The 23389-nt window shown below is 39.2% G+C and overlaps 1 protein-coding gene across 7 annotated transcripts in view; it reads left to right on the top strand.

The window, feature by feature from the left end:
* Positions 1-23389, top strand: part of LOC138693168 (zinc finger protein 708-like) — a 45253-nt gene that overhangs the window by 16144 nt on the left and 5720 nt on the right. For 4 of the 7 annotated variants that reach the window (XM_069816873.1, XM_069816872.1, XM_069816880.1 and 1 more), the window contains 2 exons: positions 7162-7257; positions 12031-12113. In XM_069816873.1, the coding sequence (XP_069672974.1) occupies positions 7162-7257; positions 12031-12113 (179 nt within the window). The remainder of the gene's footprint in view (positions 1-7161; positions 7258-12030; positions 12114-23389) is intronic. The other 3 variants (XM_069816876.1, XM_069816875.1, XM_069816877.1) reach the window with 1 other exon arrangement.

Raw genomic sequence — 23389 nt, forward strand, 5'->3', positions numbered from 1 at the left:
CGTTGTTTCTTTTTATTCGTATTTAATTTGGAATTTAAAATGGTAAAAGGACTGCGGCAGAAATTGTTATTTTGTGAATCACTGGAAGGTTAGTTTTTGTAGTTTGTTTTTTGGTTTTATTATTTTGTTGTGATGTATTTTTTTTTATTCTCTGAAGGCAGATGTTAGCTTTGGTTTGTTGAGGCGTTTGGCATGAATTACATATATGGTTTTTGATAACTGAATTTTAATGTGTAGTATTTAATTAAAATTACTAGAGGCGAAGTTTAATGTTCCAAATCTGTGTACCTTCTCTCAATTTTCTGATCAAGTTTATGATTACATGCAATAAAAATCCATGTTTATACAAATGTAACTAGTGAAACAGTGGCCTTAATAAAGTTTGCTACACTACTTGACAATATATTGGTTTATATTGGTTTTAGCGTTCTCCTTCTCTTCTTGAACAGTTAATGATGTGAATTATACCGCGTTAGTATGTTGGTGAGGCATATTGTGATATCTCAACTCTGTTAATCATTCGAAATTTTTGGGACGGATTATTGAAGGAGAAAAGTGAAGAAAAGAAAAAGAAAGTGGATGTCAATATTACAAGAATGAACACAGTTTATTCATCAGCAATAAGAGTCATACTCTAATAACTGAGATGGGCTATAATGAGTAGTACAGGAATTTCATTTAATTTGCATTTATATTTCATTTTGCACCTGTGTTAGATAAAATAAACTGGTGATGTTATGATTGATTCTGTTTGAAACATTTCCTTATGTTTAAGTAGCCTATTGTTTTTAATCTTTGACATTAAAATATATTTCATCATTGCAACGGAATTTTTATGGAGGAATGTTATATTTTAAATATTTATAATATACAACATATTGTTTCATAAAACTATAAATCTGGCAGTTTCTTCTTAGCCAGTGACAGCCTATTCTTTTCTCCTCTTAATCAATTTCAACATTTTTTTTTCTTCACCCATTCTTTTTACAACTGTTTCATTTCGTATTCTGCTGTCTATTTCACGCGTTCCATTCTTCTCCATAGCCACATTTCAAATGTTTCTGGTTGTCGGTCGTCACTTCCTCGTAAAGTCCATGTTCCTGCCCCATACATTGCTACGCTCCACACAAAGCACTTCACTGGTCTCTTATTTATTTTTCTAGAGATTTCTCTTCTACATATTTTTTAAAGAAGTAACTATTTGTAGATTCAGAAGGAGATGGAACTTGAAGTTGGTATTTACGTATTTTAGTGTGCTGGAGAGTGCTGCCCCCCCACCATTAGTGATGCTGAAAGTACAGCAACACTATCTACTTGAGACTACATAGCCGTGTTACTCCTAGCAATATAACCCCACTTTTTAGGATATATTGTACTGTAAGAACATTTTATTTTAGGCAAGACAAACTAAAGCAAAACTTGAGAATCCCTGAATCTTCTCCTATCTGATTTCGTTGGCCAAGCAACAAACTAGAGGTACCTAATGGCAGTTATATCTGAATGAGTATTTATGTCTCAATGTTTCAATTTAAATGCCTCCTCGCTGCACTGCTGCTATCAATTATTATGTAATCACTTCAGTGTTACCAATATTAACTATTTCCCGTCCACACCTGTGGGGTAACGGTCAGCGCGTCTGGCCGCGAAACCAGGTGGCCCGGGTTCGAATCCCGGTCGGGGCAAGTTACCTGGTTGAGGTTTATTCCGGGGTTTTCCCTCAACCCAATACGAGCAAATGCTGGGTAACTTTCGGTGCTGGACCCCGGACTCATTTCACCGGCATTATCACCATCATATCATTCAGACGCTAAATAACCTAGATGTTGGTACAGCGTCGTAAAATAACCCAATAAAAAAAACTATTTCCGAGGATTTAGCCCTCCTGTCCAATTTCAGTGAATTACATAAGTAACAGAGTTATAATAAGCTGTTACCAATGATTCTTAAATTAAATTTGTTATATTTCTCCCTGAAACCCCTGAGTTTAGACCGCAAGAAAAACAGACGTCCTAATAAAACCTTCAGAGATATCCAAACATTTCATAGAAATCCCATACGTACAGGCCATATGATAACCCTATCCTCAGTGGACCTGCAGTTGTAAGTTATACAAACTGTAAAAATTTGAGGGCAAAGAGAATCAAACCTAATGAAAGGGTATAATAATACACACTCATTAAAATATTCTGTGGTAAAATCGAAAGTTGATGTAAGTGATCCACGTCAGTATATATCAGGCCTATAACAGTCTCGAATTATCTTAGCTGTTTTCTATTTTTTCATTATTTCGCAACTTAAACGGTTTTTATTGTAGATTTGAAATAAATTAATAAGTCGCAAATATATATTTCTAATATAGAAGAGAGGATCATTTCAAATAAACGGAGAAAATTGTATCTAGGGACAAATTTCATTATTTATATTTACGAAAATTTTTACTTTATTGTTACTGATTTTTCATCTCTATCTTTCTCACTGCCAGCCATCACTGTGCGCGGAACAACCAACACATCATCACAGCCATTTTCACTTTTTCATCCCCGATGTTAGTTTTTGCCATTTCCGCCTACATGACAGGATTTGTCACGAACGCCTGGTGAGGCACATACTTCTTCATCTTCTAGATAATTATATTCATTCTTAGGTTAAGGTTCCTAGGCTTGTAACTCCCGTCTCACCAGCGGGGATCTTTCCTATCTCCGTGGTCCTGTCCCACAGTTTCGAGCGCGACTTCCGAATTGTGTAGCCCGTCAGGGCAGCCAGCAATGAAGCAATAGTGGACCCTTCGTACTGCCACTATATGCAAGTTTAGGTGCCGAGCCCGGACCAAAGGTCAAGTACACTCACGTAGAGCACCAATGGGGGGCCCGGGCCGATTTAGATGTCCCAGTGACCGACTCTGCTTGTGAGGGTGGATATATCGCTCTGACGTGTTACCGCTGACTTTAGGATGTCGCAGTGTAATCAACCACAAGTCCCCTGAAGCTGATAGTCCTGGGATTGTTCAGCACAGAGTGGGGAGCCACAGGTGGTTATTCCCTTGGAAGGGGCATAAAACTGCTACACACCTCTGGTGTAAGACTTGCCATTAGGTGTGTAATGTCCAGTTTGAAGGGTAACTTGCGTGAGGTGGGTTGCTTGGGATCGGGCTGTGGGGGGGTCCTCATAGCCGGCACAGACTGCGAAGAATTTTTAGGTGTCTTTTTTTCGCCCCCCCCCCTCGGCGGTAGGCTGACGCCGACGGTTCCGTTGGGGGAGCCAGTTTAAATGTCCTCGCGCTCTTCTCCCCCTCCCTCAGAAAAAATAATAAAAAACAGAAGGCAGTAATAGACACGACTGGTGGCCATATGACGAAAATGGCAATGGGATTGGACCCTGAGAATGTAACTGTTAAAGTGCCGCCTCCAAAATTTATTACTATCACCTTGGACGAAACAGAAAAGACAATGAAAAACATCAGTCCATTTTACGTGAGACGCGCACTCGACGGAGTCGTTGAGAAGGTCAAAAATGCAACTCGACTACGCAACGGTAGTCTCCTCATCGAGACTATATCTCCCAAACACAGTGAGACGCTGTTGAAAGCGAAGTTGCTAGGGTCTTACCCTGTTAAAGTCGAGCGGCACTCCTCGCTGAACATCATGCAGGAAGTAGTGCATACGGATTCTCTGGATGGTATGTCTCATGAAGAGATCCAAGTAGAATTTGCGGAGCAGTCCGTGTCCAAGACTTACCATTTATTACATAAGTGGGACGGACAGACTGTTCCCCTAAGCACTGTCTTTTTGACCTTCGAAAAGCCTGTCCTTCCAGAATACATCCTAGTCGGGTACGAGCGTGTCCCAGTTCGTGCGTATGTGCCGAACCCAATGCGGTGCTTCAGGTGCCAACAGTTCGGACATACGCAAAAACGTTGCACTAATATCATATGTGCAATGTGCGGCGGTGCTGACCATGGGGATTCCCCACGTGCCGGTGCCGAGCACTTTGTGAATTGTTCTGGGGTGCACGCCGCTAATTCTAAAAATTGCCCGAAGTGTATGGTAGAGAAGGATATTCAAGAGTTGCGAGTCCGAGAAAATATTACGTTTTTCGAGGCGCGTAAGCGTATTTTAGATCAACAGAAAAAGGCGACGGAAAAGTCCTATGCAGCAGTATTGCAGAAGGCAACAGAGGCAATTGATGCATCAACTCAAACGCCATCTCTTGCAAGTATACTTGGGAAGCGTGTTGAGAGCGGAACTCAGACGTATGTGGACGTTGCCACACAGACTGCTGAGTCAGACGACTCGTGTGGCCTTGATATCATTCCTTACATTCCACAAAAATCACTGCCGTCGCGACCTTCGAACATAAAATAGATAGAAGGGGCAAGGCGTGCTGGATAGTGGCACCAGAGTTCGATCAGCTGATCTAGGGCAGAAGCGATATGGGATATAGAAAGGCCAATGTATGTCTAGTGGAATATGAGTGTTTCGGATTGATTTTGGCACAAAAAAATTAGAAATAACGATAATATTTCGTAGGTGGTTACACTTGATGCATATTAATAACCTCACTGCAATGTATTAAAGCGCGATAACGTTATTTAATGATGTTTATGTCGGAAAACTTCGATGCGTGTACGATTTCCTAACTGCCAGCAATTTACTCGTATCTTAAAAAAGGAGCAGATTTGTGTGTGTTTATCGAATGCGCATCATTACGCTTACGAATTCAAATACAGAAAAACAAATAGGCCTAGGCTTATTTCAAGTTACCAAATTACCCTATTCGTTTCGTGTTCCTATTTCAGTTTTGCAATCGAATCTTCAATACGTCTCAGGTTATTTCAACAAAGTAACTACAGTGTCCTATTAAATTGTAGAAATGGTAATGGCATATAATTGCACCCGCTCGTCTCCCCCCCCCCCACCTTGGCTATACGTCTATGGTGAACTGAAAGTTATCTAGGTGAAACTAGCGTTGAGGTAGTTCCCGTGATTTTGGAAGTGAAAATCGTTTCATTTAGAAGGAATTTTTTTTTTTTGTGGATATGCAGTTGATCTTATATGCAAGGCATAACAAACGCCTAAACTAACCAAACCTAACCTTTCTCAGATTCGAATATGCAAGATGTATAAACTGAGTACAAAGGGAACTACCTCAGTGCTAGTTTAGCCGAAAATTGAATTACAGCACCACCAATTTTCAAAATATGTCAAGAAAATGGCATCGAAGTACTGCTCAATGATCTAGAAAGAGGTGCACGAAGCTTGTGACTGAGGCTTCCACTTCCACTATGGGTAAAAAACATAGATAATTTATAAGGACATGAATTGATTCAAGAGCAGTTTTATCCAGGTTTGAAACAAAACCAGAATATAGTGTATAAAAATAAAAAAAATGTTAAGCCTACACTGTTATTTAAATTGTTTTTATTCCAGTATAAATATCCAATTTATGTGACATAACGTAGAAATATTATATTCCTCTAGTTTTTATATAAATAATTATTGTGTCAGGATTTCATTTGTAAGCGTTCATTTTAACACTACCTAGCCTATTATTATTATTATTATTATTATTATTATTATTATTATTATTATTATTATTATTATTATTATCATCATTTTATATATTTAGTTATAAGGTCTATTGCGAGGATTTAATTATAATTTACAAGACATCCAGTTTCATTGTTACCTACGTATAATTACCAAGGGAATTTTAAAACTCTGAAACATAATGGGTTAACATGTTTCGTTACATTTTTTCAAACATTCATTTTATGCTAAAGAGCGAAAAATCAAGTTCTTTCCCCATTACTCTTTGTATAAGTAGCTGCCAGTTTGTGACCTATTCCTTTTTATGGGATTACATAACTATATTTTTTATTAATCTGCGAATTAAAGTATTAACACACGGTAGGCCTATATTCCAGTTTTACTAGTAAATAAACTTGCCGAACTTATGAATAATTTCTAGAATATAAGGCTCGGTAGAGCCGTCAAGATGTTAATCAGAAAATCAAAGCTATTATATTTAATATTTCTATAAGACACAACTTTCTCAGACTATTACAGTTTTCAGATCAATAAAAGTTATATAACCTATGAAGAGTACTTGTCAGACTACTAAGAAATGCAAAGTACTGTCAAATGTCGTAAAGAAATTGCCATGATTAAAAATTTCTTAAAAACAATAGTGTCCTTTCTTTTGTCAACTCCTTCGTTTCAGTCTTACTTAATACATTTTCAGTAACTTCTAACTTCAATTTCCTTACTAAAACGTCGACAGTAAAAGTATCCTATATGTTCATAAGACACTTATAGCAGGCTTATCTTTAAGTTATTTCATGTTTTATTATAAAACAAGCCATTAAAACAAGACACTTGTTCAATTAGGATCTACCGAAACATTTTTTTATCTTAATACATTCTAGGATATGCTGTCATATCCACAATCATTGTAATAAACTGCTTATACATACAGCATACTGTGTAATGTTTTGCCCGAGATCAGCTGATCTGAGAGAGCTGTTATTTTGGTGCCACTTTCATACAGTAGAGTAGTATTGAACGCCCTCTCTATTTACTTTAATGCTCGAAGGTCGCGACAGAGAAAGATTCAAGGCCTCGTAGATCGCCGCTACGTCGCACTCCTTGTTCGGATGACTGGTTGAGATCACGGTCTCGATCACGTCCTCGATCAAGATCACAATCAGGTGTGCGACGATCTGCGAGTGAATCCTCACAGTCGAAGGCTAAACAGTCTCAGTCAATGGCACCAAATAATAGAAAAGATAAGAAGAGAAAATCACCTGTAAAGTGCAATGTGAATGGTGTAAGCTGTATATATACAGAACTACAACAATTGACCTAACCTGGTAACCCTGTTATTTTATGTCTACAGGAGACACACCTCCGACCTGAACACTCCCTGAATATATTAGGATACAGTGGTCACCAATACTATCATCTTGATGGTATTCGGGCCAATGGAGGTTGTGCCATCCTACTCCGCCAAATCATCTTTTCCTCTGTTGTCAACATTAACACTCCACATCAATTCATAAGCGCTACAATAAATGTACCTACCATTCATTTTTCAATAGTCTGTCTCTTCATGTCCCCATGAACTCTTTTTACAGTAAATGAAATTGAACATATCCTGTTGCAGGTTCCTACTCCATATCTGGTAGTGGGGGATTTCAATGCATCCCACCACTCTTGGGGCTCAAATTCCGATGATGACAGAGGAAATAAAATAGCAGAGGTATGTACCTGTCTAAATCTCGTTACCCTGAATTCAGGGGAAGCAACACACCTCTCCTTGGCATACAGTGTATACTCCATGATAGATATCGCCATTTGTAGCCCAGTTTTCTCCACGCATTTCGAATGCTCTGTGATTCATGACCTACATGGTAGTGACCACTACCCCATCCAAATGCGTGCAATGCTAAGAAGACAAACTACGTCCACTCAATGAAATATAATGTTCCATCTAACATCGTCTGTGACAAAGTCCGTCGAATAATGGGGAAACGTAGTTCTGTAATTCCAGGCCTTCTGAATAATGGAGTAACGACCACCAGTCCCATAGAAATTTCTGAAATATTTGCTACCACTTCTGCACAAATAAGCAGCTCAAATAATTATGACCCAGAATATCTCAAAATCAAAGATGCTGCAGAAAAGCAGAACCTAAATTTTAAATCTGATAGCACTGAAGACTGCAATGCACCATTCACATCCGAGGAGCTGGAGGCAGCACTAGACACATCCCCTGACACATCCCATAGTCCTGACAATACCCATAACCGCATGCTGCGCCATCTTCCGCCATCTGGAAAATCCTTTCTTCTCTCAATATACAACAGATTCTGGACTGAGTGTGTATTTCCATGTGCTTGGCTTTCCGCCATTGTAATCCCAGTCCAGAAACCGGGAAAGGACCCTTCTTTATTTGGCAGTTATAGGCCAATTTGTCTGACCAGCTGCGTATGTAAGGTTATGGAAATGATGATAAGCAAACCTCTGCTGTGGGTACTCGAATCGGAAAACTGATTATCTAATTTGCAAAGTGGTTTCCATAAGCACAGATCCGCTGCAGACCATCTTGTTCGGCTGGAGACCGCCATTAGAGATGCTTTCCTCTAGAAGGAACATCTTGTGGCTGTCTTCTTTGATCTAGAAAAGGCTTATGATACCACATGGCAGTATGGGATTTTGCAAACTCTGCATGATTGGGGACTTCTTGGTGGTCTACCAACATTTATTGCGAAGTTCATGGCAGAGCAGTATTTTCGATTTTCGGTAGGCACCACACTTTCTAACGAACATCTCCAAGAAAACGGTGTTCTGCAGGGGTCTGTAGTAAGCATTCTTTTCTGCATTGCGATCAATGGAATTGCCCACTGTTTGGCTGATCGAGTATCTTCTCTTTTGTACGTTGATGACTTCAGTGTATATTACAGCTTCCGATATCTTCCATCCTTCAGTCGACAGCTGCAACTGGTCATCAACGTGCTATTAGAAAGGGCTCTTCACAGTTGTTTTAAATTTTCCACTCTAAAAAATGCAGTGTGTCCACTTCTATAACCATCGTGGACTTTATCCACATCCTGAACTGCGTCTTAATGGAGTGGAGTTGCAATATACAAGCACTGCGAGAATTTTGCGCCTTATCTTAGATAATAAATTAACTGGGGGGGGGGGGGGGAACATATACGTGATTTGAGGAGGCGTTGTGAAAAATCGTTAAATACGCCTTTTGTCAGGGGTTCCCTGGGGTACAGACCGCATAGTGTTTTTACGTCTTTATCGTGCTCTTATCCGGTAGAAGCTGCATTATGGCTTAGCAAATAAATCCAAATTACGTGTCTTAGACTCTATCCATCATCATGGGATGCGACTCGCTACAGGGGCCTTCTGAACGAGTCAGATAGTGATCCTGTATTGCGAAGCGAGGGAGCCATCACTGTATCGGTGAAGTAATGTCTTGTTGTGGTGCTCGTATGCTGTTAAGCTCCGCTCACAGCCAGAGCACAATTCTTTCGACTCTTTTTACCATCTGTGATGGCAGCTACAGTGAAAATCCACGGAGACTTCGTCCAGCAGTTGTGCGGTTTCGTGAACTACTCTCTGAGCTCGATATCCACCTGCCAACCATTCGCACACTGAAATATACGACCACTCCACCATTGATTATGCGACGTCCCATGTTTGATGTAAGTCTGAACCTAAGTTTTAAGAATTTTACACCAGCTTTTGATCATAGACTTCGTTTTAATGAACTTTTGTCACAGTTTCCAAATTATTCATTAATTTTTACTAACAGATCTCGATTAAACGATTGTGTTGGTTGTTCCTTTGTTCCAAATGGACATATGTTTAAGTAGAAATTGAGTCAGTACATTAGTGATTTTACCGCAGAAGTATATGCTTTTTTATAGACCTTTTTTGTTTTTAATTAGACAACCCCGGGGCAGATTCCTTATCTGCTGAGACTCTTTAAGCGCCATTCTGTCCCTGCAACATTTGACTTCTGATGATCTGCTTGTGTTGAGAACCCAGGAACTTTTCCACACTCTTGGAGTTGTGTGGACTCCTGGTCATGTTGGCATTCCTGGAAATGAGGCAGTGGATGCTGCAGCAAGGGATGGTGCTATGATTGGGTCTGAGTTGTATTGGCGTGAGTTGTGGCAAGATATTGAAAAGTACCTGAAACATACTTTATGGTTGCAATGGGAAGGAGAATGGTCTGCTCAAGTGGGAAATAAATTATGAAGAATAAAGAATACAGTTTGCACTTGGGATTCGTCCACAGGAGCGTCACTACTCGAAGAAGTTTAACTCTTCCAGTTGAGGATTGGCCACTGTCATCTGACGCATGGCCATCTCCTACGTGGCGAACTTCAGCCACCATAAGTGGAACAATTTTTATTACAGTGTAGAAAATATGACCGTGTCTGTTGGCGGTATGGAATTCGGCCGACTCTACGTGACACTCTTGGAAATGATTTTAATTGTACAAATGCAGTTCTGAGTTTTTTTTTTATCGAATACATAATTTGACAGGGTGATTTAATTCTTTATTGATCCGTTTTACTTATCTTCCAGACCCTTTACATCTGGAGGTTACATTCGTTTTATATATGTTTTTAACACATTTGACATTTGGTTCTTTTACTCGGAGCATTTTAGAAATGCGCGAGATAATTTATTTCTGGCGGCATATGTTTTATTATTTTATTATTTATTTTTAATTACCAGATAAGATCTGTGATTTGCTCACTGTTTTGTTTTTTTATGCATCACCTTGTTGAAACTGCGTTTGTTTGCCCCTTTTTAACCGTGAAAACGCTTCTTTTATGCATTCAGATTATTGTATTGTGTTTCTGATTTGTGAAGAATTTTAGATAAGGGCACAAATAGCCATAGTAGCTGACTATGCTAGTCATTTAATGATGCGTTCAAAGAGATAAATGTTTATACAAAACTCAAATGATTTGAAAGTCTTCCAACTACGAAAAGGAATAATTTTGTAGAATATAATAATAGAATAATAATAACAATAAAAGTAATAATAATAGTAATAGCAGTAATATTATTATTATTATTATTATTATTATTATTATTATTATTAATATTATCATCTTTATAAAAGAGGTGGTTATATTATGTTGTGCATACTTATGTGAAAATATGTCGCATTGTTGAACAGCTCATCTGCTGTCCCCTCGCAATTTGATTCACAGTGCATGTTTCATATTGAGACTTTTTATCATGTTCTGGACTTACAGTTACAAAATCGCCATTAACACCATTTGATCTGCCACAAATTTCTATGTCTGTCACGAAACCAGTCTCTTCAGTGTTTTTTTACTAGCTTCCGCAATACATCTCAACTCATTTGGGTTTATGAATCTTCTGAATCCGCAGGAACAGTCTGCATTACAAATTATTTTATAGTAGCATGGAGTAAGAGCAATTTGCAAGGGTGGTGGCAAAATCTTTATTTTCTGTTATCTGATGTCAAAAGAAGTCGTATTAGGGAGTCTGCATTTTGAGGTAATAAAACTTCCAACAGCAAAATATTTTAATGTTTCATTATATAACCTTTTTATTGTTTATTTACTTCAAATATTCTTGAGCATTCTGGTTATGTATTTTGCAGGCCATTTATACATGACATGCACATATTTTCAAGGTTGAAACTTGATTCCAATGAGTTACAAAGCAAGCAAATAGCCTGAACTTAAGAATGGAAGTGTGCAGGACGTAAATCAATGCAACTTGGGAGAACCAGTTGGGTTTCGTGTAATAGTATATTATGATACAAGGTTGGGAAGTGCTTTTTACAAAAACTAAGGAAAAGTTTGAAAAACGAGTGGAGCGAGTTTTTCAATTTCTGAGATTTCGTAATGCACTTGATAAACGTGTATTGTACAGAAGGTTTTGCACGATAGTATATTTTGAAAATGTTTTTAATTTATTAATATACAGTATCTACATTACACTATAACAGCTGACTGAAGTTTAGCAGTTGGCAAATGTACAAACTTCATCATAAACTTCAATGTGAAGGAGTAAAAATGATTCGTGTATTTATAATATTTCGTCTTCAATTGAAATAATTTTTATTTCTTTTGTTAAGTGAAGTTTGAATTGCTTAAATGAAGTTCAGTTCATTTAAAATGCAGTGATTTGTGGCGTATAATGTATATTAATTAACATTGCCTCTTGCATATGACTTTTACATGCATTATAGGATTGTAGCGGACATAGAAGTCAGTGGTTTCCGTTACAACTCTAGAGCAGTAATGTGTATTATTTCAACATACCTATCTAGGTTTACAACTCTGAATTCAGTAAAATCAACTTCCAATAGTGGTGGCTGTAACTGTCGTGCAAAAAATTCATTACAATCTTACCGAAAAGTTAGATGGAATCACAAGGTTTGAGTAGTAAGGTGTGTCACATAGGAAAATAATGACCTATATAGTCAGTTAAAGCTCTCTTCATTATTTATCCACTTTTCCAGGAAGACTTTTTCGATGTGGACAGAGTTCAGCAGGAACCAAAAGTGGAAATATCTTCAGAAGAGGATGAAGTTTTGACCGACAGGTAAGTGTACTGTGCCGGTTTCGCTTCTGCTTCCATTCTTTTAGAAATTGATTTAGTGACGACGTAGGAAATAAATTTTATAATGTATGATACTGTATGATACTGTTTTTTTTTATCTTCTATATTTGTACGGTTATTCTTATTTATTTTATTTTATTGGGTTATTTTACGACGCTCTATCAACATCTAAGGTTATTTAGCGTCTGAATGAAATGAAGGTGATAATGCCGGTGAAATGAGTCCAGGGTCCAGCACCGAAAGTTACCCAGCATTTGCTCGTATTGGATTGAGGGAAAACCCCGGAAAAAACCTCAACCAGGTAACTTGCCCCGACCGGGATTCGAACCCGGGCCACCTGGTTTCCTGGCCAGACGCGTTGACCGTTACTCCACAGGTGTGGACGGTTATTCTTATTAATGCCTCAATATATCTTGATACTGAAATGATATGTTTCATTAATATTATCAATACAATGACAAGTAACAGTACAAATCCCACTATAACTGCAGCTTTATTACTTTTCTGTCCTTCGAGAACCATGATCTCTTTTAGACTACGATGACATCACTACTTTGGTAACATTTCTATTGCAACTGCAATCCCTATGCATTGTGCTAGTCTGTTGTTTTTTGATGCTGAACATTTCCACTACTGCCTGGTCGAGTTGGGTTGCTCCAAGTTGGTGACTGGGGGGTGCAATGGTGGCTCTCGTGCTCTTGTTTTCGCCCATTTATCGACTTACCACCACCCAGCCCTTTTCATTCTCTCGTCTTTTTTCATCACTATATTTCCCTCTCTCTGCCACTATTGCATGCAGAATGCTCACCACATCATCACATTCATTTCCTCCTCTCCATCCCCACTGCTAGTTCTTTTCCATGTCCGCCTACATGACGGGATTTGTTACGAATATCTGTTGAGGCTACGTACTTCTTCCTCTTCTAGTTCATTATATTCATTCTTAGGTTAAGGTTCATAGGCTTATAACTCCCGTCTTACCAGCGGGTATCTTTCCTATCTCCGTGAGTGTATCCGACGGTCTCGAGTGCTACTTGTGAATTGTGTGGCCTGACAGAGCGCCCAGCAGTGTAGCAATAGTGGACCCATCATGCTGCCCATATATGTAAGTTTAGGTGCCGAGCCCAGACCAGAGGTCAAGTATACTCACGTAGAGTTCCAATGAGGGTTGCCAGGGCAGATATATCGGTCCGACGTGTTACCGCTGACTAATGGGTGTCGTAGTGTAATCAACCACAAGTCCCCTGAAGCTGTGCGGTCTCAGATTACTCCGGCTTTGGTGGGCGAAGTCGGAGTTAGCCGAGTAATCCAGTGGTTGTTTTCAGTGTAGGGTGGGCAGCATTGGGCAGTTATTCCCGAGGTAGGGGAATAAAACAGCGACACGCCTCTGGTGTACGATTTGCCATTAGGTATATAATATCCAGTTTGAAGGATAACTTGCGTGAGGTGGGTTGCTTGGGCTCGGGCTGTGGGTCCTCATAATGGGCACAGACTGCGAAGAATATAAAATGTCCTCGCATTTCTCTTCTCCCCCACAAAAACAACAAAAGAAACAGAAAATCGCAAAAGACAGTACAAATGATGGTAATATGATAAAACATTAGTCCATTCTACTTGAGACGCGCGCTCGATGGACTCGTTTTCAAGGTCACATATGCAACTCGACTCCTCAACGGCAATCTCCTCATCGAGACTGCATCTACAAAACAGAGTGAGACACTGTTGAAAGTAAAGTTGCTGTGGCCATACCCCATCAGATTTGAGCAACACTTCTCGCTGAACACCACGCGAGGAGTTGTGCATATGGCTTCTTTAGATTGTATGCCTGACTAAGAGGTCCCTAGAGCTCGCAGAACATTTCGTGTCCAAGGCTTACCGTTTACTGTGTAAGTGGGATGGACGGACTGAACCCCTGAGCACAGTCTTTCTGACATTTGAAACGTCTCTCTTGCCATAATACATCTTTGTCGGGTACGAACGTGTCCCTGTGCGTGGGTAGGGGAATGTCTTGTGGTATTGGACAGCGGCTAATATCGGACAAACTCAGTTACCAAACATGTGGTGCCATAAGCGGGAATCAGAAGTAACTAACAGGTCCGGCTGAATGCTGGAGTTATGTGTTCGCCACATTTAGTCCAGCTGTAGCGTTGTTTGTGAGTGGTTAATCCTTTTGTTTTGTTTTTTTTTATTGGGTTATTTTACGACGCTGTATCAACATCTAGGTTATTTAGCGTCTGAATGATATGAAGGTGATAATGCCGGTGAAATGAATCCGGGGTCCAGCACCAAAAGTTACCCAGCATTTGCTCGTATTGTGTTGAGGGAAAACCCCGGAAAAAACCTCAACCAGGTAACTTGCCCCGACCGGGATTCGAACCCGGGCCACCTGGTTTCGCGGCCAGACGCGCTGACCGTTACTCCACAGATGTGAACTAATCCTTTTGTTGTTGATGTTGTGTGAGCCCTGCATGGAGTTAAATTTGCCAGCAAGTTTCTGGAATAAAAGTAAGTCAAGTTAGATTTTAAGCACACTGATAAAAACAACATATTTTACTCTATAACTGTAGTGTTAAAATCCCTTGAACTTCAAAGTTGTTCCTTTCAGACATTTCTTTGTTATTGCACGTCATTCAGATGGTATCGGACAATAAAGTGGCGGGCGGTATCAGACAGTGAAGTTCGTGATCCATGCATTGATAATAATGGCTCTGCACTTTATTTCAGGAAAAAAATGGGAAAAATAAAGGAAAATGGGAGGAAGAAAACATGGTATTGGCTGTACATAAAGTACATAACAAAGAAATGACAATAAGAGAAGCAAGTGTTCGTTTTAATGTACCCTGAAGTACTTTAGGAGATCGAATTAAAGCTCTTGAAGATGGTAAGGTGATCCCATTGAAATCATGTACGGCCAATAGTGGGACTTTTCAGAGAACTTTCACTGATGAGCAAGAAGCTGACTTGTACAATCATATAAAGACACTAGACAGCCAGCTCATGCCACTAAATAAAAATGAGTTTTTAAAACCAGCGTACCAGTTTGCAGAGAAACTGAAAGTTGTTCATCGTTTCAATACGACAAAAATGATGGCCGGGAAGGAATTTTATTACGAATTCATGAAGAGACATAAAGATCTGAACTTAAGGACGGCAGAATCAACCAGTTTACAGAGGGCAGCAGGTTTCAATAGAGAGGAAACACAGATTTTTTGATCAGCTAAGTGATCTGATGGGGAAATATTCATACAATCCATCAAGAATATTCAATGCAGATGAGACTGGTGTGTCTTGTGTCTGCAACACTCAGCACAAAGTTTTGTCACACAAAGGAAAACAACAGGTGGGAAAACTAACATCTGGAGAGAGGGGTAAGAATGTTACTGTCCTCCTTTCAATAAATGCTTCCGGTGATCAGTACATTCCCCTATTGTTTGTCTTTCCACGTGTGAGAGTTGATAATGACTTAACAAAAGATGCACCAGTGGGAAGTATTTTTGATGGCCAGCCAAGTGGGTGGATCACGAAAGAAGGGTTCCTCAAATGGATGAAAAGTTTTGTAGACAAAGTGAATCCATGCGAAAAAAGCTCTGTTCTTTTGATTGTGGATGGGCATGCCAGTCATATGGACCTGGATGTAGTTTTGTACGCAAAAAAGCATCACGTTCACATGCTTAGCCTACCATCCCATTTTACCCACAAATTGCAACCGCTTGATAGAGTTGTGATGAAACCTTTCAAGAATGCTTATAATGAAGCATGCTCTTTATGGATGAGAAAATATCCTAATCTGAAAATTGGTCTCAAGGACATAGCTGGATTGGTAAATTCTGCATTGACCAGGGTGTGTCGAATGGAACTTGCTCAGTCAGCTTTCGACTGTACTGGAATCTACCCATTCAACCGCAACGTTTTCAGTGACTTGAATTTTCATGCATCCTTGCCTGAACCTGCACGAGATTCTGTTCCAGCCCCACCATCCCCCACACTGAGTCGCGTTTCACCTGGACTGTCGGATCTACACAAACCATCCACTTCAAAACAGTCAGGATCAACAGGGATCAGTTCATCGCTACCTCCCGAAGTTGAGAAGTTCATCTCCAGTCCTTGTACATCCCAGGACATATTAGAGAAAATCTCACCCCTCCCTAGCAATGGAAATACAAAATTTGACAACTGTAAAAGGCGTCGAGAACAGAGTGAAGTCTTGACTTCAACACCTTATAAAGCCCAATTTCAGGAAAAGCGTTCACGTTTAGAGGGAAAACAAAAGAAAAAAATAAATGAAAGGACAGAAGTGTAAAGCAACAAGGAAAACTACCAAAACTGTAAAAAAAAAAAAAAAAAAAAAAAAAAAACTTTAACTCTCGAGGAAACCATTGCAGAGAATGAATAAGAAAAGACCAAATGCATAATTTGTGGAGAAGACTTCAGTGAAGATACAGTGCTGTGTTTGTAAAGGATGGCTCACAAAAACTGCACCAACCTTGAAGGGAATATTCTATTTTACATGTGTGATCATTGTAAAGTGATAAAGACATGATTTAACACTTAGAAATATGTTTTGTGCTAAAAACGAGTAGCTGTCCGATACCACCCTCCAAGTTCTAAATGACAAAGAATGTACTAATATGTTAAATTTTAAATATCTCTTTTCTTTTTGTAATTTTTAAAAGTGTACTTAACTTAGTGTTTTAGTAGAGAATTAAAGTTTTGTAAAAATGATATTTCAATCATTTTTTTCAATTCATAAGTTATTTCTTGAACATAATTCTAAGGTGTCTGATACCACACGACCTTCCCCTATGTGCCGAACCCAATGCAGTGCTTTAGGTGCCAAAGGTTCGGACATACGCATAAACGTTGCACAAACAATATCATATGTGCAAAGAACAGCTGTGCTGACCATGGGGATTCCCCATGGTGCAGTGCTGAGCATTGTGTGAATTGTTCTGGGGATCACGCCTCTAATTCTAAAAGCTACCCAGAATATATATTGGAGAAGACAATTCAAGAGCTCTGAGGCCGGGAAAATATTACGTCCTTCGAGGCACATAAGCGTATTTTAGATAAAGAAAAGAAGACAATGGAAAAGTCCTATGCATCTGTACTGCAAACGTCACCTCTTACAGATATACCTGGGAAGCGAATTGAGATCGCAACCCAGACGTATGTAGACACTGCCTCTCAGACTGCTGAGTCAGGCCTTACATCCCTAAGGAGATCGCTACTGTGATAGCAGAAAGAGATTCTAGGCATGGTAGAATATCAGAATGTCGCACTCCTAGTTCGGTTGGTGGGTCGAGATCACGGTCTCGATCGCGTCCTCGATCAAGGTCACGATCACGTCCTCGATCAAGGTCACGATCACGTCCTCTATCAAGGTCACGATCAGGAGTGGACGAACTGCAAGTGAGTCGCCACAGTCGAAGACTAAGCAGTCCCAGGCAAGGGCACCAAGTCATACAAAAGATAAGAAGAGAAAATCACCTATAAAGTCACCATCATGATTTAGCTCCTTGCGAAGACTGATATTCTAGAGTGGAATGTGAATGCTGTTCGAAGCAGATATACAGAACTACAACAATTGAACTAACATGAGAACCCTGCTATTTTATGTCTTCAGGAGACACACCTCCGTCCTGAACACTCCCTGAATATATCAGGAGACAGTGTTCTCCAGTATGATCGTCTTGCTGGTGTTCGGGTCAATGGAGATTGTGCCATCTTACTCCGCCAAAGTATCTTTTCCTCTGTCATTAACATTAACACTGCTTATCAATGCTTAGCCACTACAATAAATTTACCTACCATTCTGTTTTCAATAGTCTGTGTCTCTATGCCCCCTGTAACTTCTTTCACACTTAATGGCACTGAACATATCCTGCCACATGTACCTGCTCCGTATCTGTTAGTGGGGGATTTCAGTGCATCCCACCACTCTTGGGGCTCAAATTCCGATAATGACAGAGGAAATAAAATAACAGAGGTATGTACCCGTCTGAATCTTATTACCCTGAATTCAGGCGAAGCAACACACCTTTCCATCACTTACGGTACTTACTCCATAATAGATATCTCCATTTGTAGCCCACGAATTTCGAATGGTCTGTGATTCACGACCTACATGGTAGTAACCACTACTCCATCCGAATGTGTATATCCGCTTTATGTCCTGCGGAATATCTCTCTCCAAACTGGATTATTAAAAAGGTGGAATGAGTAGGATTTTCGGAGTCCATATCATTCGATGATAACAGACATGAAAGTGTGGACTCCATAATAGAACATTTACCAAATGGGGTTATAAAGTCAGCTGAATTATCTATGGATGGATGCCTGCAGAGATGCAATCCGAAACTGCAAACGTGCCTTACGCCAATTTGAGTGCCATCTGACCCAAGAAAATTTTGTCCATTTTGAACGTCTTCGAGCCAAGGCTCGTCGCACTGTGTGTGATGCTAAGAAGACGTCCTGAACAAACTGCGTCAATTGATTCAAAGATAACGTGCCAGCTAACATCCATCGTCTGGGACAAAGTCTGTCGAATAATGGGGAAACTTAGTTCTGTAATTCCAGACCTTCTGAACAATGGCGTAACAACAGAAATTGTTGAAATATTTGCTTCCACTTTTGCACAAATAAGCAGCTCAAAGAATTATGTCCCAGAATTTGTAAAACTAAAAAGGCTAAAGATAAACGAAAATTAAATTTTAAATCTGATAACACTGAACACTATAATGCATCGTTCACATCCGAGGAGCAGGAGACGGCACTAGACACATCCCCTGACACCTCCCCTGGCCCTGATAATATCCATAACTGTATGCTTCGCCATCTCCCACAAGCTGCCACATCCTTCCTGCTGAAAATATACAACAAGTTCTGGACTGAGGGGATATTTCTGTTTGGCATTCCGCCATTGTAATCACAGTCCTAAAGAATCCTTCTTTAGCTGGGAGTTATAGGCCAATTTGTCTCACCAGCTGTGTATGGAAGGTTATGGAAAAGATTATATTAAACGCCTGATGTGAGTAATCGAATCGGAAAACCGATTATCTAATATCCAATGTGGTTTTCGTAAGTAGAGATCCGCCAGAGACCATCTTGTTTGGCTTGAGACCACCATTAGAGATGCCTACCTCAAGAAGGATCATCTTGTGGTGATCTTCTTTGATCTAGAAAAGGCTTACGATACCACATGGCGGTATGGCATTCTGCAAACTCTGCATGACTTGTGACTTCGTGGCAGTGTACCAATGTTTATTTCTAAGGTCATGACAGAGCACTATTTTCGAGTTCGAGTAGGCACCACACTTTGTAACGAACATCTCCAAGAAAACAGCATTCCGCAGGGATGTGTATTAAGCATTCTTCTTTTCTGTATTGCGATCAATGGACTTGCCCACTGTGTAGATGGACGAGTATCTACTCTGTTGTACGTTGATGAGTTCACTTTATATTACAGCTCCTGATATCGCCCATCTATTTGTCGACAGTTGCAACTGGTCATCAACGTGCTATGAGAATGGGCTGTTCACAATGGCTTTAAATTCTCCACTCAAAAAACATAGTGCATTCACTTCTACAATCAACGTGGACTTCATCCACATCCTGAACTACGTCTGAAAGAAGTGGAGTTGCAATATACAGACACTGCGAGATTTTTGGGCCTTATCTTTGATTATAAATTAACGTGGAAGTCTCATATATATGTGATTTGAGAAGACGTTGTGAAAAATCGATAAATATTTTACGCTTTTTGTCAGAGGTTCGCTGTGGTGCAGACCGCATAATGCTTTTACGTCTTTATCGTGCTCTTATCCGATCAAAGCTGGATTATGGCTGTTTTATTTATGGCTCAGCAAATAATTCGAATTTACATCTCTTAGACACTATCCATCATCATGGGATACAACTTGCTACAGGGGCCTTCCGAACAAGTTGGATAGAGAGCCTGTATTGCGAAGCGGGGGAGCCATCACTGTATCGGCAACGTAATGTCTAGTTGTGCTTATATGCGGATAAGCTCTGATCTCAGCCTGAGCACAATTGTTACGAGTGCTTTCACCATTCATCTCTTTACGGCCAATACAGTAAAAATCCATGGAGACTTCGTCCAGCAGGTGTCCGTTTTCATGAACTGCTCTCTGACTTCGACTTGCATCTACCATCAGTTCGCACACTGGAGTATTCCACCACTCCACCGTGGTATATGCGACGTCCCAAGTTTGATATAAGTCTGAGCCGATATTTTAAGTTTTTTACACCAGCTTTTATTTATAGACTTCGTTTTAGTGAACTTTTATAACGTTTTTTGAAATATTCTTTAGTTTTTAGTGGTGGATCCTGGGTAAATGTTTGTGTTGGTTGCTCCTTCGTTGCAAATGGACTGATATGTAAATGTAATTTGAGCGAATGTACCAGTGGTTTTACTGCAGAATTGTATGCTTTTTACAAAGCTTTATTGTTTGCAATTGGACAACCTCTGGGCAGATATCTAATCTTCTGCGACTCTTTAAGTGCCATTCAGTCTCTGCAGTCTTTCCATTCAGATTATCCCCTTGTGGTAAGAACACAGCAGCTATTCCACACACTCCTAAGCTCTGACTTTGAGATTGGAGTGGTGTGGATTCCTGACAATGTTGGAATTCCAGGAAATAAGGCCACAGATGCTGCATCCAAAGATAGTACTATGAATGGCACTCTGGTATATTGGCGCGAGAGGTGGCAAGACATAGAAAATCACTTGAAATATAGAATATGTTGGCAATGTGAAGGAGAATGGTGTGCACCAAAGGGAAATAAATTACGAAGTATAAAGAATACTGTCCGAGTTTGGGATTCGTCAACAATAGCATCATGACACGAAGAAGTTTTACTCACCCGATTGAGGATTGGCCACTGTCGTCTGACACATGACCATCTGCTACATGGCGAATCTCAACCAGAGTATGAGATATGTCATGTAGCAGTTATGGTCGAACATATTTGATTGCATTGCAGGAAATATGATTGTGACCATCGACAATATGCAATTTGGCCGACTCTACATGATGCTCTTGCAAATGATTTTAATTGTGTAAATGCAATTCTGAGATTTTTATTGAGTACAGAACTTGACATGGTGATTTAGTTTTTTATGGACCCTTTTTTTTTAAGCTCCAGACTGTTTACTCCCGGAGGTTATATTTGTTTTATATTCGCATTTTATTATATTTTGGCCATTTTACATCCGAATAGCCTCTCTTATAAAATTTAATTGTTTTGAAATGTGCTACACATTTTATCTCTGGCGGCCTTTGTTATATTATTTTACTGGTTCGTTTTGAATAATACTTAGGGTCTGAGAACTGCTCACTTTTATGAATTTTAAGTATCACCTTGTTGATACTGCATTTGTGTACCTCGTTTTTTTACTGTCGTTTTTAGCTCTTTGGTTACTGTATTATTTGTGTTTTATGTTTTGTGAGCAATTTTAGATAAGGGCGCAAATAGCTATAGTTGCTGACGCGCCCTTCTTAAACGCCACTATCTATCTATCCACCACTGCGAAAATTGCGACTTGTTTTTGCGGGCCTGTACTTCAGGTTGCATTAGTTTTGCAGCCACAGCTTAGCTGCAAATTTCACATTCCTGTTCATATTTCATTGCATTGTTAGTTTGTATCCCCTATCAGATTTTCATATTATGAAATTCAGGCAACTATATCTTAAATAGCTGCTTTGATTATGAAACAGACTACAAAGTTTTAAAGTATAGCAAAGAAAGTAAAGTTCTTTGTTAAGAACTGCATAAAAATTGAGAACAATGTGAAGTTACAACCGTCTTTGAGAACTGTTATGTAGTTTCAAGATCTATTTCATAACAACTGCTTTAAATTGTGAAAATATTAATTTTTTATCTTACAGTCCTTTATTCCATTGAATCCAAAGTGTGTGAAATTTATTTTTAACAATATAATGTAATATTTTTGTTGCATTAGGTTATTCTGCTAGAGCTTTTTATTTTCGCTGTAGTGGTCAGCAGTAATTTGTTTAATTTAGTATCTATTTTATCTATTTTACTAAATTGAATTTTCGAAAGCAAACAGTGTATTTGTCTAGCAGATTTTGAGAAATTGTGTTTTGTTAGATTAATAATGTACTAATGGTTACTTTATGTTCACTCATCTGGCTCTGGTCAAAGCTTTCACTATGTGAAGTTTCAAAATGACTGTCGCTGTCGTCACTTTCTTTACCTTGTGTTATATCACAAATGCAGACATAAAATATTCATGTTGTGAGAGCTGTGATTGCTTATGGAAGGGTGGAATAGGTACCAGATCCGAGTGAGGCACACATCTCATAGCTCAAGGTAAATCAATATGTGACCTTTTATCACTATTATTTCAATTAATGCCTATGATATTAACAATACAAAATAACCATGGGTACTTTTCTTTCCATTTGTCCACTGCCACAAATTTTCCGTGTAAGTTTTGCATACAATATGAGAAGCCCACTGCTGATCTTGATCTTCAAGCTTGACACCAAAATAACGTAAATGTGCTCTCTTCACAAACTCGGAAGGAGGGTTCCTAATAAATTGTTTTATGTGTTTCTCCCTACAAATATAGCAAGATAGGTAGCGATGATTCAAGCACGACTGTTGTGAAGTGGCTATTCCTTTGCGATGATCTGAATGCAAACATGAACTGATATGAGTGGGAATTTAATTATACACACTTCCTGCTCGCGAGCATGAATGCTCCAGACATCCTTTTTTCAATTCAAACTTCGTTGTATGAAAGAATAGTGTTCCTATCCATCCATTGTATCTTCTTAAAAACCTGATAGGTCTTCTTGTATTTTATGGTGTAAACCCCTTTAAATCCAGTGTGGTCTTAATCAGAAAAATCAAGATTATTCAAGAGAATAATATAGTTGCTCCTGAAGAATTTGAATTGATAAAGCTCCGGTCCTCCATAAAACTGAAATATTTGTTTTAAAAGGAAAAATTCATAGCCTTTGTGGAGCAGAGGGAGGCTATGTTCGGGACAACCTACCTATGCGAAATAAGAATTTCTCATTTTTGAAATACATAAAGAATAAAGCACGATCACGATTAACTAATTCATATCTGCAGGATTGTTTACATGTCGCTGCAAGCTACTTCTCCCTACATGTCACTGAAATTCTAAATAATATTCAATTTTAAGGATATCATTGTCCTGGTAAGTCTTTTCAATATTTATTTATTTGTTTATTTATGTATTTTGT

This window comes from Periplaneta americana, chromosome 17 (assembly GCF_040183065.1).
Source record: "Periplaneta americana isolate PAMFEO1 chromosome 17, P.americana_PAMFEO1_priV1, whole genome shotgun sequence".
Classification (NCBI taxonomy): domain Eukaryota; kingdom Metazoa; phylum Arthropoda; class Insecta; order Blattodea; family Blattidae; genus Periplaneta; species Periplaneta americana.